The 14,657-nt window shown below is 49.5% G+C and overlaps 1 protein-coding gene and 1 pseudogene across 3 annotated transcripts in view; both read left to right on the plus strand.

The window, feature by feature from the left end:
* GPR107 (G protein-coupled receptor 107) overlaps positions 1-6,896 on the plus strand; it is an 83,996-nt gene extending 77,100 nt beyond the window's left edge. For both annotated transcript variants that reach the window (XM_003264243.4, XM_030818030.1), the window contains one exon: positions 1,772-6,896. In XM_003264243.4, coding sequence (XP_003264291.2) covers positions 1,772-1,868 — 97 coding nt within the window. In that variant the 3' untranslated portion in view covers positions 1,869-6,896. The remainder of the gene's footprint in view (positions 1-1,771) is intronic.
* LOC115836389 lies at positions 3,699-6,899 on the plus strand (annotated as a pseudogene). Its single transcript, XR_004031449.1, has one exon. The product of XR_004031449.1 is annotated as an uncharacterized LOC115836389 (transcript).
* Positions 6,900-14,657: the final 7,758 nt, after the last annotated feature.

Raw genomic sequence — 14,657 nt, forward strand, 5'->3', positions numbered from 1 at the left:
TTCTTAGAGAAAGAAAGGGAGAAAATGTTTTTCCCAAGTCTGCCATCAGGCCCATACCCGGGTCACAGTGAATGCGCTTTGCCTCTTAGAATCAACGTGCATTGAACTCTTTGTCCTTTTTTAACAAGATGCAGTAACCACAGAACAGCTGTGTGATTACTGGAGTGTTTCTGGAAGACGTGGGGTCGCATTTCTTTGTGGTCTCAGTTGCTGTGGAGAGGCACGGGGGCTGCTGCGTGGCTCGGGGCAGGGTCTTCTCTAGCTCATGCAAAGGCCCTACCTCCTGCATCCCCGTCTAGAGAAGGTCCCTTCAGGAGCAGCCCTGTGCACATGGATCCCTCCTGGGGCAAGTGTCTTCCTAAAGAGGCCAGGCCTGAGACACAAGCCAGCTGGCCGGAAGTGACGCTGGGCGGCTCCAGCTGAGGCATTTTCGTCTTAGGGGACGCTTTTAGACTCACTTATAGCATCTATGGGATCTGGCCACATACCTTGTCCCAACTTTGCCATAAGTACAAATAACCTGTGAGTCTAAAGGACTTGTTTGAGAAAGGTCCCAGCTCAGGGGATTCTTTGAGCCTAGGCATGGTAGCACCATGATGGCAAGAATGAAGAGAAGAAGAGGGGGAAGTTTTCTTCCCTTATCCCATACAAACATTTACTTACCATGAGGTCCAGCTGCATGCACTCTAGATGAGTCACATATATGGCCACTGTGTCGCCATTTGTAGGGGAAGGGGTTAGGTAGTTGGCAGAGGCATGGGTTGGGTCCTTGGAAAGAGCCTGTTGAGTTGATTGATTGAATTTATTTTACTGATGAGGAAATTTCTTTTGGTCCACCATGGGGGAGCATAAATCCTCATTGTTTCCTAGCATGCAGGGAAGATGCTGGGCCAAGTGGCTTTTGACACCCAGTATCTCTGCCTAGTTCTGCTACTCACAGAGCCGCCCAGTTCCCTCATAGACCAGCTCACCTTCTGTGAGGCAAGAGATTATCCTCTTAAGAAGGTGGGGCCCGTGCATGTGATTCCTTCTAATGGAAAGGGCTGCCTCGCTCAGCTCCTCACGCCCCACGAGACCAGCGATCTTCCATTTTTAATTCTCGATTTCAACAAATGGCTCCATGGGGCCTCCTCAGAGCCAGGCACCAACAGACAGAGCCCTGGGAGCTCACAGAGTGGAGGCAGAGGCCACACGCTGAGGCAGAGTGGAGACAGAGCCACATGGCCCAGCCCCAGCTAGCAGAAAGCAGCCAGTTCTCTGTCTATAGTGGCCAAAGAATCTTAGATCCTGGAAGATTCCTCTAAACCTGTGGTTCTGTCCCCTGGCTCAGAAATGATCCATTGTGGCTGGTTATTAAAAATGTCTGGTTGCCTAATTAGCTTTCTTTTCTGAATGTCCATTAAGATTCAGATTTCAGTCTCATAAGCGTAACTATCACATATCTGTGCGCCACAAAAATTCCGCAAGCTGTGACAAAAAGATTCATGACGATTGTGATAATGATAGCTGGTGTTTATTGATTAGGCACTCTGGAGAATCTCATTTTTCCTCATGACAGTTCTGGAAAGTGTGAATTACTTAAGCACAGAGAGGTCAAGTGACTTGGCCAAGGTTACACAGCTAGTAAGGAACGGACCAGGAATCAAACTTAGATTTGTCTGTTTCAAAAACCAACATCCATCATCAGTCCTAACCACCGTGCTGTGGCAGAGATGGCCTTTTACTAAGAGACTGTGAGATGTTCCTAATTGTTTTTTCTTTCCTTGTTCAGTGTGACAACCTCTGGGGTAATGGAAAGTATGAAGAAAGTCAAGAAGGTGACCAACGGCTCCGTGGAGCCCCAGGGCGAGTGGGAAGGCGCCGTGTGACAGAGCTGACCCTGAGGATGGCACTGTCCAAGGAAACTGTTAACTTATTCATAGTCCTATTGGACAGCAGGAGCAGCTCCTACAGTGAACTATTGGCACCTCCGACAGTGACACCAGGGCACATGGCTGGAGCACAGTGCCGCGGAAACCTGATTTTGTACTTTTTTATGGAAACGATCTGTGGCTGTTTAGAGGCAGCTGGATCCTCCTTCAGGCGGGAATGGGAGGGTGGGCACAGGGAGGAGGAGAGGAAGAGAAAAGGAAGAATTCATTTTTAATTTAGGTTTCTTTTTTTCTTCTTCTTCATTTCGGAGCTCTAAGGTATATGCAGTTGTGACCCCACGTGTGGGGAAGTGTAGCAAGGATGGCTGGTGGAGGGGGAAGGAGGGTGCGAGGTGTCTGTCTGATGCTTTAGGAAATGTCTACTGAGGACCGCAAGACTTAAGAAGAAGGGCGGGGAGAGTGCCGTTGCCTGTTCGGGAGACAAAGATGAATGAAAACAGGTGACTTTGGAAAGCAAATTCAAAACCCAGTTTAGGATGTAGCACCTGCCCCAGGATTCCTGCCCTCGGCGTTGCCCCTGACCCTTATTCCAGATGCTGAGAGTGACCAGGACAGCAGCTCCTGAGGCCCAGTGGTCTTTCCAACAAGAAAAGAAGGCCGTGATGTCACTGTCAGGATCATGCCCTGTAGCATAGCGCAGGTGGTGGGAGGTGGTTTTCTGATTGAGATGTTGCCTGATGGATGGAAAGAAATGTATTTTTAAGTTCGAAAAGCATTATCCTGTGGCGTTCCCTGGACATCCACTCCCTGACAGCCCAGAGCAGCACTGTCTGGCTTCCTTTCACGCTTGTGGCTTTGTTGTGTGTGATCAGAATTTTGGGGGTAATGGAAAGGAGTTTTCCTTAAGGAGCAGCTGGGGGAGAATAGGTAGTATTTAAACAAGGACTTAAGTCCAAACAAATCATCCCCATTAAAAGGCTTTTCCTGTAGGCTAGTAGGATCTCTAAATAGATGAATTCAACAGACTTGGTCCCCATAGTCCAAGAGTATGTATGTGAAGAAAGCACGATTCAACAGTTTCACTCTCAGGGATTTTAGGATGGCGAAATATTTCACAGAAACTCAATGATTAAGTTCCCTTCCACACTTCCAGAGCTTGAATGAACACAGGTAGCCACGTAAAGTGAGCAGTATTGCAACTCAGAGAGAAAATCATCTGAACAGTAGGACAAGCTCAGAAGGTCCATTGTGACTGAGGGCTTAAAAGGAGACCAAAACATGGCCCCATCAGGGAAGCTTCTTAATGCTTGGGGGGCCAGCTAGGTAGGGTTGCTTCCAAAAGCGGGAGCCCACCCCTGCCTGGGGCTTGTCAGCCACACCTGCAGGAGAACAGGGACCTCTGGGGGTGATAGTCGTGGTTTCTGGGAGTTGTTTTCTCACCTCTGGCTTAGAAGGGTCAGGCAGAAACCACAGGATGTGGGGTCACACTCACTGTCCCAGGTTTGGGAACCTGAAAAAGTCTCCATTCAGAACATGGTTGTTCTCCCTGTCCCTTGCTATCTGATCTTCCTAAATGACTAATGAGGAAGCGGATGTTCTTTTTCTGCACTTTGATTCGCCATCTGGGTTCTGTAGGGTGCTCTGAAGGTGTGATCTGCCTTATGGCTGATGTGGAGGAAGAGCAAGCGCCTTCCCAGGCCACAGCTGCTCACCTCTCGGCAGGTATTTTAGGCAAGCATCCGTGTCTTCCCATCTTCAGGAGAAGGGTAAATGTGCCCTAAGTGTTCACTTCTGGACCTTTTTCAAGTTCACTTGGGACTGTGTGACAGAAGGGAGTTGGAGGGAGAATGGGAATATTTTTAACACTTTGTTTTCCTGTGCAGAAACATAATACCAGTTTTCGCAGAAATGTGTCTCAATCTGTGACTACCAAAGCCCTCCTCAGTCCTTCCCTCAGAGGGACACATTTGCTGTTCTCCCGCAAGCAGATGTTGTGGATGAGGCGATAGACTCCTTGGCAAGAACGAAAGATGTGATGAAACCTCCCTGCTCGGAAGGGTCTCCGTGGAGGTGTCCTCATTTCACATGCTGGGTTTTGCAAGCAGGGAAGCCAGGGAGTGGAGGAGCTAGAGAGAGGCAGGCGTGTGTGTGGACAAGCGCTGGAGCCGCAGCCATCAGACTGGCACGGGAACGCCAGCGTTGGGTGTTCAGATTCCACGCGTATGTCTGGGCTCACAGCATGGCCGAGTGTCTGCAGTGCTGGTCCTGACCCTTCCAGAGCAGCAGTGGAGAGATGAGATAAGACTGTTTCAGAAACAAAGATGGCCACAGCCTTCCTAACAAGCAGGTCATCTGGCCATGTCTGCATTGTAACTGGTAAAAGGCTTCAAGTCAGATTGATGATCAAGAAAAGTCAAAACCCTAGCCCAAGATTGAGAAAGCAGGTGGTGGTTCCAAGCTTTTAAAAAATTATTGAAGCTCTCCATCCTGTTATGTGAGTGTGTCTTCTCTTTCTCCTTCACATCATAGCTGTGACCCACCATTCATCTCTGCTCTTGCGTAAAGATGACCGATGGAGTCCAAAGCCAAGTGGCTTCACCAGCTGACAAGCCACCCTCCTGCAGCCTGAGTTTTACAGTCCACTGGGTTCGTTGTCATGTGGTGTTTGAATGGTTAAGCCCTTGCAGTGTTTCAGGGATCGGGCAAAAAATATCGGATGCACATAGCAGAACCATTGGTGGTATTTATAGCTCGCTTTGTACTCCTCCTCACTGTTTCTGCCTACGCAAAATATCCATGTTTCCTTTGAGAAATCTGTTGTGGACTGAAAGCGCTGCTGGCTGTGAAATTTAATAAAGTGCGTATGCTTTGCTAGAAAATTATTTCTTGGACAATAGGAATAGTCATTGATTTCTAAATCCTGGCTCTTAACAGTGGCCAAGGACTTGATCAGCCCATTTCTTGGTCCCTCAGTGCTTTAAAATTTAAGTAGCACTGCACTTTGTAATGTTGAATATGACTCTAGTGACTTGTAGGAGGCACTTGTGAGAAGATGCTTGCTTCAGTGTAAAAGATGCTCATGGCCTGAGTCAGTTGAGTTTTCTTTCAAGAAACCACTTTAGAGTGAAATATCCAGGGTTTCCCCGCCCCGGACATGTCCAGCCTGCCAAGGCAGCACATAGCCCCGTAAGTCCACTTCGTGTGGGTGAGATTTCCTCCTGCATGATGACCTCATCGCCGTCTCTGCTGTCTCTCGTTCCACAGCCTGCCTCCCTCTTCTCTCCTCCTCTGCCCTTGCCCTTCCCCCTTCCCCTTCCCCTCCCCCTCCTCCTCTGCCCTCGCCATTACCCCTCCCCCTTCCCCTCCCCCTCCTCTTCCCTCCTCCACCTCTTCCTCCTCCATCCCTCCTCCTCCCTCTTCTTTCCTTCTCTGCCGTCTTTCTCCCCATGCCTATTGATCCCACATAGGCTCATTCTGGGCACACGGGCTAAAGGCTTTGGTGCATTGCAGCATTTTCTCCCAGCAGCTGTGTGAAAGATGCATTTTCTAAGCTAAGGAGAATTTTCTCAAGAGTGTGCATACTCGTGCCAAATATTATTGCTCTGGGCCATATAGGATGGTCTTCCTCCACACTAAAATGGGTGTCTTGTTTTGGTACTTAAACCGGTCTACTCCAGGCACCCAGTCCTTACAGACCAAGGAAGAGCATAGCGATGCCTGTTGGAATTGCAGATGCATTCTGGCCTTCTCCCCCGTCCTGAAGCATTTTCTTCGAGGAAGGCTCTTAGAACATTAGACAGTCTGCTGAGGTTGTTGGCCCAGCTCCATACACCCAGTAGAACAGTGGGACAACTCATGCTTCATGCTGCCAAGCTGCTGTACTTCAAAGGAAACAGATCCTAACCCACTCCTGCACTCCTGCTTCCACACTCCACACTTCACCCCTCTGCTTTTCTCTGACCCGCCTGTGGCCTTGTAAGACTCACCGTAAGCTAAGTCCAGGATACCTGTGGCCTGCGGCTTGATTCTTCCCTTTAGGATTCAGCAAGTTAATGGCTTCCTCGCTATAGAAGTGAGACTTTGACTTGATACCTCTTGGTATATCAAAAAGGTATTCATCCGGAACGTACCAAATGTTCTGAAAGACCCGCTCTTCGGTCCAGTTTTACCTAGGGTGTTTCCGGCAGGGCGTCTTTAAAAGGCATCTACCTGAGTTGACGCTAATACTTGTCACCACCTGGAATGTAGTTATTGGTCAGCAGGCTGAACATACTCCAGATTCCCCAGAGGCCACTTCTGTAGCCCAGCGATGCATCTGAGCCTCTCTGCATGGTTTATGCTTGAAAAATAGGTAATGCTTTTAGATGGCTCACTGCCAGGCCATGGGCCCCACACATCTCAGGCCCTGTGTGAGGGAGCACACTGAGATGGTGCAGGAGTGAATGGGCATGGCTTGGCCTCGCTGCCTCGGAGACCTGTTGGAGTTCTGGCAGCAGGGCGTCTGCAGGCGGGACGGCGTTCTCGGCAGAGTCAGAATGGTCAAAATGAAACAGAACAGCCAACGCACCCACAGGACAGCTTATTTTGAGGCAGGGTTTTGGATTTTGGAGGGAGCAGCCAGATGAGACGGTGAGCCTCCAGAAGGTCAGCCTTTGGAGCACGTAAGATACTGTTACAGGGTCCAGAAATCGTGTCCACATGGGGGCTTTGACTCTTCAAACAGGTTTTGCAGATCGTAAATTGCATTTGCCTAGTCATGTGACCTCAAAAGAAGTCAGACGTATTTAATCCAGAAGTAGTTTCGTTTGAGGGAGGGTTTGCAGGTCTGTAAATAGCATTTGCTTTCCTGGTTAGAGATTGGGATGCAGAAGGAGTTTTCAGTATTTTTTTTTTTAACACTAATGATCATTGAAGAGTATTTATGTAAACATACAATGTATAACGGGTGGGGGATCGGATCAGGGTGATGTACGGGGTGAATTCTCTTGCCGTGTTGCAAATGTGTAAAATAAAGACTATCTGGCAGAACTGTGTGTGTATGAGATCCAGGGAGCTGCCGGCTCCTGGTGCTTGCTCTCCTCCACCTCCCTCTCATGATTTTTTTCTTCGTGATTTTTGTTCATTAAATGAGTTAACTGCCTCCCACCAGCTCCTACTGACAATAGTGACACCTACTAGAGAAGTTCCAGGCATCTTAGCAGATCTGTGGCAGCACAATTAAGACCCAGATAACTGAAAACCGGTTGTAGGTTACCGATGTCCTGCTTACGCAGGAGGCGGGCGATGCCTTGTGAACCAGTGTCAGGGCACTGCTGCCATTTGATGGGAGATGACAGGCCTGGCGCAGAGCCCACGCTGTGACAGGGGCAGGTGCACCTCCTCCTGCATCAGTTAGCAATAGCTCTGGCTTACCCCGTGTTGGAAGCAGAGAAATCTGGGATTTTATACTCAAAGCATTTTTAGAAGTCATTCAGTTTCGAAGCCCGTATTTTACTAAGAATGTTTTAATTTGAGGCACATTTTACCTACAGTAGAATCCATCCTTTTTAAATGTACAGTTTGTTGCGTCTTGACAAATGGATGTACAGTCCTGTGGCCTCCGCCACAAGCAAGATGGAACATGCCCGTCACCCCATGCAGCCTCCTTTTGCCCCTTCCCGGTCCAAACTGCCCCCTTTCTGAAACTACCACAGCCCCGGCTCCAATTTCAGCGTAGTCTCATTTGCCTCGTCTAGAACTTCATGTGAATGAAACTGTGCCGGGTGCCCTCTTTCATGTCTGGCTGCTTTCACACAGCATACTGATTTGTGATTCATCCCTCCAAAGCCCTGCCTTCAAAACGCAGAAACTGGGGCCTAAAGAAGGTTCTGCCACTACCCACCCACATCCTTCCCCTTTTTCCCCCAGCTAGTAAGTGTCAGAGCTGAGACAAGAACCCAGGCCTGCTGACTCCAACCTTGTTGGGATAATAAGGATTAAGTCAAGGGTTTGGCCCAGTGCCAGGCACAGGAAGGCCTCAGAAAAATGGCTCTGTTGGTTACTGCAGTTGTGCTTATAAAAACGTGAGCATGGGCCAGGTGCGGTGGCTCACGCCTATAATCCCAACACTTTGGGAGGCCTGAGGTCAAGAGTTCAAGACCAGCCTGAGCAATATGGCAAAACCCTGTCTGTACTAAAAACTACAAAAATTGGCCGGGTGTGGTGGTGCGTGCCTGTAGTCCCAGCTCCTTGGGAGGCTGAGGCAGGAGAATTGCTTGAACCCTAGAGGTGGAGGTTGCAGTGAACCGAGATCCTACCACTGCACTCCAGCCTCGGTGACAGAATGAGACTCCGTCTTTAAAAAAAAAAAATTGTGAGCATGAACCTCAGTTCACCAGATCATAGAATTTCAGAATGAGGAGAGAGAATCCCTGTCTGTGGCCAAGGTTTCCCAGTTAGTGGCCATGCCCCACCTGCAGCTCTTTCCGGAGGCCTGCCTGTGCCGCAGAGCACGAACAGGAGGCATGGGGTGTCCTGAGAGTGGGGAGCCCAGGATTCAGAACCCAGGATGAGAGACGCCAAGGCAACTTAGGAAGGGGACAGCTGAGAAAAAGGAAGGACCTTGCTGATCATCTAATCCAGTGGTCCTCAGACAGCGAGCACCCAGATCCCCGATAGAGTTCCTGGGGGGCCTGAGAGTCGTCATTGCTAACACACTCCCAGCTGGTGCCAACATGGCAGATCTGGACCATACTGAGAACAGATCCAACCCAGTTCTTCCTGAGTCTTGGGTCAGTCTTCAGCTGGCGACACGGACAAGGGCCCACCTTGCACACAGCTCTTATGGGACAGAAGTCAGCGGCTCTTTCCTGCCAGGGGGCATTGCAGTGGGGACCAAGTGAGAGACAGCAGGCAGGTGCTGGCAGGGGCCTGGCTCTCCTGCTGCTCCCCTGAACCATCCCACGTGGGGCCCCCTTGCTGTTCAGGTCTCTCTGGCTCCTTCTTCCCCCACCACTAGCGTGGAGCTTTGCCAGTTAGAAATTCAGGGGCTGACAGGATAAGCTTGAGAAGCCTTGGCGCCCGTGGGTTTGGCAATAGAAAAGCCCACACCCGAAAGTCTGACCCCGGCTTCAGTAGCTGAGCCTCGCCCCCTCCTTTGATCAGTGTCAGCAGAGGAAGAGCCACCTGGCCCAAAGCAAGGGCTCAGCAAATGAGATCCCTTCAGTGCCTGTGGCGGGCTGGACTTCATCCAGTAAGACCACCTCTGAGGGTGATAGGTCGTTTCAAGGTCATTTCAGAACATCCCTCTGCCTCCTCTGTTTGCTGAGCTTCCCATCACTAGGGTCCTGACCGCACAGACACCAGCCAGCCAGGAGCTCCAGTGTGAGGCTGAGGAGACCAACCTGCCCTGCTGGCCCCAAAGACGCAGGTCATACCAAGCTGGTGTATTGACTTACTCTGAATGTAAGCACCCATAAGCACTTACTCTCTGCAGCACTGGAACAGGCCTGGGCATGGCAGTTGCTTAGTAAATATCAACTGGACTTGAACCTATACCAGCGTCCCGGGAGGAACAGTTCTGTCCCAAGAGGTCTGGGAGCCAGCTTGGCGATCGGCAGGCATTGTCAGGGAGCCAGATGCCTCCCAGGTTGGCTGCCCTCATCAGCTGCAGCATCTCATTTCTTCCCGTTGTGCAGGAGTCTTGTCATGTGATTGGTCATCTCCGGCTGGTCCACTCTGATTGGCAGCTGGAAAAACATAACGGTCAACAACTCTAGTCTGGTAGGCAAACTCTTGAAGTCAGAGGAATAATTGGGTCCTGATGATCGAGAGGCCGGGGGGCTTTCTGCTTGTTCTGATAAAACAGGCAGTGCAGGCTAATCCAGAGCAGATATTGGCCCCAATATGTGTTTCTGAGAAGAGCCTACCGCTCCCAGGCCCCAGGACCCTGGGTAGATCCTCCCTGTCCCTGCCCAGGCTCCTTAATTATCGCAGCTGCCTTTGGGTGGCCTGCCCTTCACCAGGAATCTGTCAGGTAGGCAGACTGGTAGCCGTAGACTCCCTCAGGCTAAGTAATAAGGAGGCTGGGTAAGTGCTTACCCTAAGGAAAGGAAGCGCAGACTTCCTTCCTGGTGGCTGGCACTGGCTTTGCCCTCCCGTAAGCCACCTGCATGGTGGGGCGTTTCTGAGAATCCGTCCCGAGCCCCTCAGCACTGGCTCACCCACCCCCACGAAGAGAAGCACGCTCAGCAGTTGGGAACTGGATGTTGGGGGTTCGGTGTGACCCACTTGGGAGCTGCACCTTAAACAGCTCCTTCCCAGTTTGCCAAAGGAATGCTGACCTTTGCAAAAATGAGGGAGCTGCTCATTAACACACATCTGCAGGAATCGAGCTTGCGCCCTGCATCGGCCGTTCTAGTGTATGTCCTTAGACGTAACTGTGTCTCTGTCACTCAGAGCCCTGGTTCCAGTTGGCCCCCGTCGCCTAAGGCTGAACATCGTTCAGCACACGCTGGTATGGGCAGGGCTGCAGATGAAATGAGGAGTAAGCCTGGCTGTGCCACACGGGAGAGAACAGTACTGGCGAGGGGAGCAAGCCATGGGGCAAAGCTATGGGGCACAGCTGAGCGGCAGCACCGCGTCTCCTCCCTTCCCACTCACTTCTTCCCTCCACCTTTGCAGCCATCGCGCTGTCCCTCGGTCCCCTTACTCTGCATCTTTCCCCTTTCCATGTCACCTGGCTCCTTCCATTAAGCAATCAAGCTGTTCAAGTTTTCCCATTAACAGAAAGCAGCTAACAAAAAAACAGCTGCAGGCCCCCGTCCCCCTTCAGAGCTCTCTGCGTTCTGCTGCTTCATCTTCCAGACGCCCCGGTGCACTGTGGGCTGGTTTCCACCCTGCCACGGTCTGGCTAGAGCGACTCGAAACCTCTGGGGGCTTGACTATTGTCTTCCTTGACTTTAGCAGCTTATAACACAGTGGGAAAGTCTTCCCCTCTTGAGATGCCCGCCACCACTCCTCATACGCTCCATCGACCAAATTCAACTTCCTGTGGTTTTCCAGGTTCTCCAGCTGTGTGGCCACAGTCAGCTCATGTCCACCCTTTAGTGCTGGGTCCTGGGCTGTGTCCCAGCTCTAGCCCTGCCCAGTGTCTTCCACTCCCTGGCTGACACCCAGGAGTTTATTTCAGCCTAACGCTGTCCTGAGATCCTCATGGCTCATTCTGCTGCCTCCTGGGCTGGTCCTTTTTTTTTTTTTTTTGAGACGGAGTCTCGCTTTGTCACCCAGGCTGGAGTGCAGTGGCACAGTCTTGGCTCACTGCAACCCCCACCTCCTGGGTTCAAGCGATTCTCCTGCCTCAGCCTCTGGAGTGGCTGGGATTACAGGCACCTGCCACCAAACCCAGCTAATTTTTTGTATTTTTAGTAGAGACAGGGTTTCACCATGTTGGCCAGGCTGGTCTCGAACTCTGACCTCAAGTGATCCGCCTGCCTCGGGGTGCTGGGATTACAGGTGTGAACCACCATGCCCTCCTGGGCTGTTTTAAAGAGACATCAAAAGCCATACTTTCAAAATGAAATGACCATGCCCCTCCCTGATCCTGGTTAAAAAAACTAAACCAAAACAAAAACCCACCTGGCCCTTATCCTTGATGCTTCCCTCTCCCCACCCCCACCCTGTCCTGTGGTTAAAGTCCACCCACTTCTGTCCCCACTGCTGCTGCTCAGGCCAGCCACCCTCATCTAGATGACAGCACCAGCCACCTGCCAGCTGGCAGCCAGGCCTCTAGTCTTGCCCTGCTTCCAGCCTATTTGCCATGTGTTAGCCAGGGTGACTCTTCGAAAGTGCTTGCCCTCTGTGTTAAGTATAGAGATTACAGAAGTGAGCCACGAGGGTACAAGATCAAGATAAAAAAAAATTGTATTTCTATACAAAATAAACAGTTCAAAAATAAAGAAAAGAACTTCATTTACAATAGCCTCGACAAAATGAAATACTTAGTAATAAATGTAACAGCTACAAAACTTATACTCTGAAAACTATAAAATGTTGAAAGAAATTAAAACCTAAATAAATGGAAAGACATCCCATATTTGTGGATTGGAAGACAATATTGTTAAGATGACAATACTCCCCAAACTGATCTACAAATTCAGTGTAATTTCTATCAAAATCCCAGATGGCTTCTTTGCACAAATTCACAAGCTGAAGCTCATATGCAAATATAAGGAATCAAGAATAGCAAAAACAATGTTGGGAAAAAAAGGACGGAGTTAATGAACTCACGTCTCAGTGGGTTTTTTTGTTTGTTTATTTTGAGACAGAGTCTTGCTCTGTTGCTCAGGCTACTGCAACCTCTGCCTCCTAGGTTCAAGTGATTCCTGCCTCAGCCTCCCGAGTAGCTGGGATTACAGGCGTGTGCCACCACGCCTGGCTAATTTTTGTATTTTTAGTAGAGACGGGGTTTCACCATGTTGGCTAGGCTGGTCTTGAACTCCTGACCTCAGGTTATCTGCCTGCCCAAAGTGCTGGGATTACAGGTGTGAGCCACCACACCCGGCCACTTCTCAGTTTTAAAATTTACTACAAAGCTACGGTAATCAAGAGAGTGTAGTACTGGCAGAAGTATAGCTATGTACATCAATAAAACAGAACTGAGAGTATGAAAGAGTTGCCCAGGCTGGAGTGCAGTGGCTATTCACAGGCATGATCATAGCTCATTGCAGCCTCAAACTCCTGGGCTCAAGCCATCCTCCTGTTTCCTAAGTAGCCAGGACTACAGGCTTGTGCCACCACACACAGATCGTTTTTTGTTGGTTTGTTTGTTTGTTGTTGTTGTTGTTGTTGAGACTAGCCTGGGCTGGTCTCAAACTCCTGGCCTCAAATGTTTTTGTTTTTTTTGAGATGGAGTCTCGCTCTGTCGCCAGGCTGGACTGCAGTGGCACAGTCTTGGCTCACTGCAACCTCTGACTCCCTGGTTCAAGTGATTCTCCTGCCTCAGCCCCCTGAGTAGCTGGGACTATAGGCATGTGCCACCACGCCCAGCTAGTTTTTGTATTTTTAGTAGAGACGGGGGTTTCACCATGTTGGCCAGGCTGGTCTCGAACTCCTGACCTCAGGTGATCCCCCCGCCTCAGCTTCCCAAAGTGCTGGGATTTACAGGCATGAGCCATTGCGCCTGGCCAAAATTTACCATCTTTTACATGTACAGTCCAGTCATGTTAAGTACATTCACCGATCTCCAGAAATCTTTATCTTGCGAAAATGGATACTCTATGCCTATTCCACAATTCTCTATTTCTTTTTTTTTTTTTTGAGACGGAGTCTCGCTCTGTCACCCAGGCTAGAATGCAGTGGCGCCATCTCCGCTCACTGCAAGCTCCGCCTCCCAGGTTCACGCCATTCTCCTTCCTCAGCCTCTCCGAGTAGCTGGGACTACAGGGGCCTGCCACCACGCCCAGCTAATTTTTTGTATTTTTAGTAGAGACAGGGTTTCACCGTGGTCTCGATCTCCTGACCTCGTGATCCGCCCGCCTTGGCCTCCCAAAGTGCTGGGATTACAAGCGTGAGCCACCGCGCCCGGCCCACAATTCTCTATTTCTTCCAGCTCCTTACCCCCACCCCTTGCCCACCACCGTTCTGCTGTCTTTGTGAATCTGACTACTATAGAGATTTCATATATCTGGAATCATACAGTATTTACCTTTTTGTGACTGACTTATTTCTCTTAGCCTAATGTCTTCGAGGTTCTATTTGCTTATTTCTGTTTTTTGTTTTTTTGAGACAAGGTGTCCCTCTGTCACCCAGGTTGGGGTCAGTGGCATAGTCAAGGCTCACGGCAGCCTCGACCTCCTGGGCTCAAGCAATCCTCCCACCTCAGCCTCCCTGGTAGCTGGGACTACAGGCATGCACCACCATGCCTGGCTAATTATTTTATTTTGTGTAGAGATAGGGTCTCCCTATATTGCCCAGGCTGGTCTGGAACTCCTGGACTGAAATGATCCTCTCACCTCAGCCTCCCAGTAATTATCTATATATTCTGAATATTAATCCATTTTCAAATACATGGTTTACAAATAGCTTCTCTCATTCCATGGGTTGTCTTGCCACATTTTTTATAGCGTCCTTTGATGCACAAAAGTTTTTAATTTTGATGAAGTCCAGTTTATTTTTTCTCTTTTGTTGTCTATGCTTTCGGCATCCAATGATATCCAAGAAATAACTGGCAAATCCAATATCACGAAGATTTCCTCTATGTTTTCTTCTAAGAGTTTTCTATTTTTAGCTTTTCTATTAGAGCTTCAATCTATTTTATTTTTGTATATAGTGTAAGACAAAGGTTCAACTTCATTCTTTTGCAGGCAGATACCGAGTTTTCCCAGCAACCACTGTTTGAAAAAACTGTCCTTTTTCCATTTCTCCAAAGAAGGTACACAGCCAGCCAGCACGCGAACAGATGCTCAGCATCATCAGCCATCCAGGGAATGTAAATGAAAATCACAGTGAGATTCACTTCACACCCACCAGGGTGACTGTAATTAGAAAGACAGATAATGACAAATGTTGGTGAGGACATTGAGAAACTGGCACCCACATACACCGCTGGTGGGAATGGAAAAGGGGGCACATGCCATGGAAAAGTTTGACAGTTTCTCAAGAGAGTAGGTGTAGAGCTACCATATGACCCAATAATTCTACCCCTAGAGACAAGGGGTAGAATGTTTTTCCTTCTTTTTTTTTTTCTTTTTGAGATAAAAGAAATGAAAACCAGGCTGGGCACAGTGGCTCATGCCTGTAATCCCAGCA

Source organism: Nomascus leucogenys, chromosome 8 (genome assembly GCF_006542625.1).
Source record: "Nomascus leucogenys isolate Asia chromosome 8, Asia_NLE_v1, whole genome shotgun sequence".
Lineage (NCBI taxonomy): Eukaryota > Metazoa > Chordata > Mammalia > Primates > Hylobatidae > Nomascus > Nomascus leucogenys.